The 6,000-nt window shown below is 50.4% G+C and overlaps 2 protein-coding genes across 2 annotated transcripts in view; one reads left to right on the top strand and one right to left on the bottom strand.

Moving 5' to 3' along the window:
- The window catches only part of Z518_04088 (uncharacterized protein), a gene marked incomplete at both ends in the record, with an annotated part of 3,306 nt that extends 935 nt beyond the window's left edge, over positions 1-2,371 (bottom strand). The window contains 2 exons of the mRNA XM_013417796.1: positions 3-1,437; positions 1,488-2,371. Coding sequence (XP_013273250.1) covers positions 3-1,437; positions 1,488-2,371 — 2,319 coding nt within the window. The remainder of the gene's footprint in view (positions 1-2; positions 1,438-1,487) is intronic.
- Positions 2,372-4,583: 2,212 nt separating this feature from the next.
- Z518_04087 (uncharacterized protein) lies at positions 4,584-5,416 on the top strand (the record flags this gene model as incomplete). Its single annotated transcript, XM_013417795.1, has 3 exons — positions 4,584-4,610; positions 4,660-4,761; positions 4,814-5,416. The coding sequence occupies 3 exons, from the start codon at positions 4,584-4,586 to the stop codon at positions 5,414-5,416; spliced, it is 732 nt and encodes a 243-aa protein (XP_013273249.1).
- Between the last annotated feature and the right edge of the window lie 584 nt (positions 5,417-6,000).

Below are 6,000 nucleotides of genomic sequence, written 5' to 3'. Positions count from 1 at the left end.
ACCAATGCCAGATTGCTCACACTCCACAACGTATCGGGATGCTCCACCCCCAGCACCTTCTCCCTCCCCACCAATGCCCGTCGATTCATTGATTCGGCCTCTTCGTACTTTCCTTGATCTCGTAGCGCCACCGCCAGATTGTTCACACTATCTAAAGTTTGGATGTGATCGAGGCCTAATACTTCCTCTCGGACCTCTAAGCTCGCTTGTGCCATCCTCTCTGCCACCCGGTACCGTCCACTCTCAGAAGCGTACCACGCTCCTCGATACAGGACCGTCGCCCAAACCTTGACAGAATCTGGTCTGTCCACTCGGTACGTTGCCATCGCTTGCACATGTGGGAACAGCGCCTGACACGTCCGCCAATTCGCGTAATCTCCGGTTGGAAACGCCTCGCTTAAGATATCCACACACCGTTCCTGCCACCTTCCCAGCTCACCATGCAGTTCGAGCCATTTCTTAGTCGAGAACTGTACCAGTCGATGCATATCAAATAAGTTGTCACTCACTCCCATGCCGACCAAGTGGTACGCTCTTAACGTGGCAATGTCCTCTTCAAAGTCGTTCTCACCATCCTGATTCTCTATATATCGCTCACGAAGAAGGTGATCCGGAATCCCCTCGCGATCGAAGAGACTCATTAGGGCGAGGAGTCGTGCCGCCGAGTCCCGTGCCTGCCGGAGATGTTCGAACGAGATGTGCCACGTCGCAATAATCGAGCTGGATGCCCACCTGTCTCGCCGTGGATCTCGAATGTCCATCTGGAGGAGTTTGACCCGGTCGGCGTCACTCTTCTCCAAGGTCTCGACGTACGTGGACAGAGTGACGCGTGGGGCACGTTGATTGATGTATGCGGCGGCCTGAGTAATGGCCAGCGGTATATAGTCCAACTGGCGAACTAAGTGAACCGAGTCGTCTTGAGCGATACCTCCACTATATTTCTTGAGCTTCTTCCTGAGAAGCGTCACCGCTGCTTCGGCGTCCATCGGACCCACGTCGAAGATATCTTCCGCATACTCAATCAGTCCTTCCACAACCTCCCGAGTGCGCGATGTGATCACAATCGACCCGTTGGCCGACGACGGAAGATAGTCTGATAAGGAGTGGTCTGTCGACGACGAGGAGAGTGCCGAGGATAGTAAGGGTGCTTTCTGCGTCATGGTCCGGCCATCTAATGGCTCGAACATCACGTTGCGACTGTCCGCATTGTCCACCACCATCGTCCATCGACCGTTGTTCTCATCTGACAGCCATCCGTGGACCATGCCCAACACATCCGCTTTCGGCTCATCCCACCTGGCCAGCTGTACCCGCTCCGCAATCTTCTTATAGCTCTCTTCAAATCGGGCCGCACTACTTGCGTGAACCCAGAACACCCAGGTCTTAGGATCGTCCTCTCGGACTCGATAGGCATGCTCGATCGCGAGTTGTGTCTTCCTGTCTGCGCTTTAGCGGGCGTACACGTATATCAAAATATCCGCTCTTACCCAATCCCCCCAAGCCCCACAAGTCCAATGCGTGCCGCCGGTTCGAAGGCTCGTTGCCAAATGTCATTCAGGACCTCGCGTTCGACAAAATCGCGATCGCGGCGGAAGGGAATGATGACCGAGGGAGGAGGGGAAGGCCGTGGCTTAGCCTTTGAAGACCTATCGATCTCATCTTTCAGTCGAAGAAACGCTTTCTCCCCCTCGCCATATAGCAGGGGCATGGAGACGTCGAATATCCCCATAAGGCAGTACGCCTTATCCTCTTTCCTTTTGGTGTTGCGGTTCACTGTCCATCGCATCCGCTCATCAACGCTGAAATTAGACAAAGGGGTGCCGTGGAGGGCCACAACAGGAATTTGCGTCGTCTCATGAATCAGCCGCTCGAGCGTATTTTTATTACCTAGCCGCTCTCCTTCTCGCGAGAAGAATTCAACTGATTTCGGAGCAAGGAGTTCTTGAAGCGTCCACCCCCGTGTAAACCATCTGCTTTTGCGAAAGGCGGATTCCCACGTCCGCTTAGTCTGATTATTGTCGCGCTTGCGAGCCGAAACGTCTGACAGGTACACGTAGCATTTTACTGCGTCACGGTACCAGCGAAACATCGAGGTAATGGCTTCTGAGAGCTCGGTATGGTTTGCTTTGTCGATGCAGCATGTGTCCACCCAGAAATATTGTAGACCGTCTCTCCGAGCTTGTTCTTCACAGAATTGAATCTTAACATAACCAGCCTTGCTCTTGCTAGATCTATCTTTCACATCGTTGAAAGTAACCTCCTCCTCGTCCGCTCCCCAGGTATGCGAAAGTATCGCGTAGCTCGGAATATCTTCGATCAAGTCCTTGGTCAGGCTAGGCTCACCACGATTTTCAGATTTCAAAAGGCGCATTGTGTTAACGCTTATCTTGAGACACGTTGAAGAGTGTATGCTGGACAGAGAAGAGCTTAATAGCTTGCATTACTAAAAAATGCTTGATTGATTGTTGAGACATGTGTTGTGCGAACGAGGCTGTGTGAGGAAGCTATCGAAACTGCTATCAAGATGGGCTTGAGGAGAGGCTCGATCGCTGGCGTGGGTGACAAGAAAGGTCTCGGGAATCTGCAACTGACATACAGTCGCTGATTGAAGGCTTTTGTGGACACTTAATATCTGAGTCATGGCCAGAGCTGTCCAGACGAATATAAGGAGAGCATGTTGAAAACGCTTGAAGTTGGCCAGCACGCAGACAAAGGTCTACTGTAGGCAACATGTAACAAAGATTAAACCACTGTCACGTGCTTGCGACGTCTGAGTTGAGTTCGCTTGCGGCTTGGCATATTTGCAGAGAACTTTTCTTAGCGCATCCGCACTATATTCGTGCCGCTATTATGAGTCGCTGCCAAGGCCTTCTTAAAGGCAGCGATATTTTGTATCGTACTGTGAGATGCGACACATGGTTCGAGAAAGCTTTATCATGATTGGCGAATTAGAATAGCTGCACTTGGCTGGATATAGGCCTAGCTCTAGGATAAGTGGGTCAAATGTGGGACCTAAATAATTTTGTGTATGTGTAAAAGGTGAAGCCGCAATTGAAAACGTCTGTACAGGACGTTGGGGACGAATTTGATAAATTTTCTATGGGAAATGAGCTCAAAATGTCCATTGCTCGAGCATTCCATCCTTGCACCATTTGCGCACCTTTTTGCCAACTTGAAGAGCGCTCAAAGACTACCTCAATTCGGGCGCCAAACCGACGCGCCGAGAATGCTATTTCGACCAACCAGCGTTGTCGGCGACTGAGAGCATGTGCTCGTTGTCGAAATCTGTTAGAGTGCCTCTTGAATAGGTCTGGAGCCTTTCGATGAAAGAAGGCTAAGTTTGTTGGCCGTAACTGGTCGTCGTTGTCAGTGTTGTAATTAAAATGATCCGAGAATCCACTAAGCAGAGCCTGAAGGCGTGATCTACCGATTAACTGAAGTTGGTAGTGGCACTTCCTCTCATTTAAGACGTCTTGCTTAATCCCAAGCACCCCAGAATGGAAAGAATGAAGCTGTTGAAGCGTTTCGCGCACCGTGACACCGAGATCAAATTGCTTTCGGATAATTGACACCACTTGACGTCTTCTGGCGCGACGACGGAGACTGGCGTGAGCCGACGGACGCCAGGATGGTGTATGAGAGTGTCCTTGTTCGCCGGTACACTCGAGATGCCATAAATCCGTTTGTGGATTCCGCTTCATGGTCATTTTGAAGCCACAGTTGCAATGCTCGGTTGATTTATTCCTCTTCCGTACACCTTAATCAAATTCGTAGTGAGAACAGCTGCCTGCGCGATCACAGACTAGATTTGACAGGCCCCTGAGAGTTAGGTTTACTTCGATTTTTAATCCTCATGGCATATCCACGAGGTCCTAACCAATCATCGAGGCGAGCCCACAGGGCCTCAGGATCCATAAATTCATGGAAGTGAGGTGCAAAAGGCTCTCAACAAAGGTCCTCAACTTCGCCAACAATGTCTTCATTGTCGTCTGGCAGTGGAACCCAGTTTTCAACCTCAAATTCGCCAACATGCGCGTCAAATTCCTGTTGAAGCTGAGTTGCAACCTCGTCAACAGGGATTTCAGGGGGTATCCTGAGACTTCAGAGACGGCGGAGTGAGACATAACGTAGAGAGGAGGGTGCTGTTAACGGTGCTGGTTGCGAGAAAGGGGCCGTGGAAGTGAAAGGCAGAAGTTGATATTTAGAAGCAGTCTCGATTTAGTTAGTTTGCCGAGAGTCCTTTCACGCATGATCATTAGCCGAGAGTGGGTTAAAAGTGGGGCACACACAAAATACAGGAAGATTTTCCGAAAAGGGAGGGAGAATGTTAGCGCCTTGGCACACGAGCGAATATCTGGGCGCACGTGCGAAATATACCCATTACCAATCGTTGCACATTTACATTAAAGAATTACCTAAATTGGTTAGTGCGCATTAGGTTCTTACAACAGCACGGTTTCTTCTCAGCCAAGCCCGATTCGCTGCGAAGCTCAGTTGATTCCAAAAAGTTGCGAGATTCAATTTTCCCCCCAAATGCCCGAATTGCGCCCGCCAGCTGCACCCACCGGTCAACCTCTCTAGACATGGCGCGTGCTAGGATGTTGCGAGCTGTAAGTTATGGTTTGCAATGTCAATGGACGTCTCTAACGATCATCACAGTCGAGACAAGCCGCATTCCTGGTTCTCGGAGGAGCTGCGGGCACTCAAGTCCCTCGTCTAGGATTCCGGACAGTCTACGCGGAAGCTCCCTCCAAAGACGACGTAACGACTGTTTTCTCCTCATATCTTGGATACCTTCTAATGAGAGCCTCAGCTTCCAGACAAAAAACCCATCTACTCTTCTCCTACCGTACCGAAAACATCGCCTCCGTCACCAGCCTCTTCACCAAATCCGAGTTCTCCCACCCCAACGGACCGGTTGGCCGTCCACGTCAAAAAGGTCCGTCTCTTCCTTTACGATCAGTCTCTGGCAGCTGAGAATGGGGTGAACCATTTCTTAAGCTGGGCGTTCCAAAAGGAAAGCAATTTCAGCAACACCATAGCGTCACTAGCCCCTGCCCCGGAGACCGGTGAACAATTACTTCCAGGAGCAGTCTATGTTTTAGTGGCGACCATGGCTGGGTCCATAGTTTCCCGGAATCGGGGGATCTTTCTGAGAGCTACATTTCCGTTAGCGATGGGCGTTACCGCGGGCTGGATGTTGATTCCGGTCACCATGCGAAATATCTCGGACTTGATCTGGGAATACGAGAAGGAAGTCCCAGCAATAGCCGATACGCATTCTCAGATCGGCCACTTTGTGCAAGAGACCTGGAATCAGACCAAAATACATGCGAAAGTAGCCACGAACTGGGCTGATGAGACTGCGAGTGAAGTTCGGAAAAAGGTGGAAGACTTGGTTTCAAAAGGAAAATAGACATGAGATGGCTCCAAAACGGTTTGATTGTTCAGGCGGGTGCGTGTAGAAGCCTCATGGCCACTGATTGGCCTTATGTACAAAAATGCAAGAGTTGAAGGTCCTTTCGATCCAATCCAGCATTTGCTCACGTGACCTTCGGAGCAGAGGGATATCGACCTCAAAATGAACAGCCAAAACCAATGAAGAGTCGGTTTTATCAAATCTTCTTTTGAGAATCTTTTCGTCGGAAACCCGAATAACAATCCCAGTCAATCGGAATCTTCGACATGCTGCCACCAATCTATCCCAGCAAGAGTCTTACTCACGGCATCCACGCTTTCGTCGCGGGCTCGGACAACTCCCATAATTTGTCTCTCTGGCTGGCTTCAGACCTCGAAAGCATAAGCTACCAATTCCAAAACCAGACCCAGCGGAGACGAGGATATCACGGTGATGTCCTCATCTTGGGAGCAATAAACAGTCATGCTTAATCAGCTCACAGCATGATCCAAACGAAAATGGTACGGCACACCAAAGGGTGCTCTGGGCTTGCCACCTCCAAACCACTGTTGCAAAGTCTTCAGCATTCTCCTCCTCTCGAG

The sequence above is a fragment of the Rhinocladiella mackenziei genome (assembly GCF_000835555.1).
Source record: "Rhinocladiella mackenziei CBS 650.93 unplaced genomic scaffold supercont1.3, whole genome shotgun sequence".
Classification (NCBI taxonomy): domain Eukaryota; kingdom Fungi; phylum Ascomycota; class Eurotiomycetes; order Chaetothyriales; family Herpotrichiellaceae; genus Rhinocladiella; species Rhinocladiella mackenziei.
The sequence above is the reverse complement of the archived record's forward strand: the minus strand, read 5'-3'. Positions and strand labels throughout refer to the sequence as shown.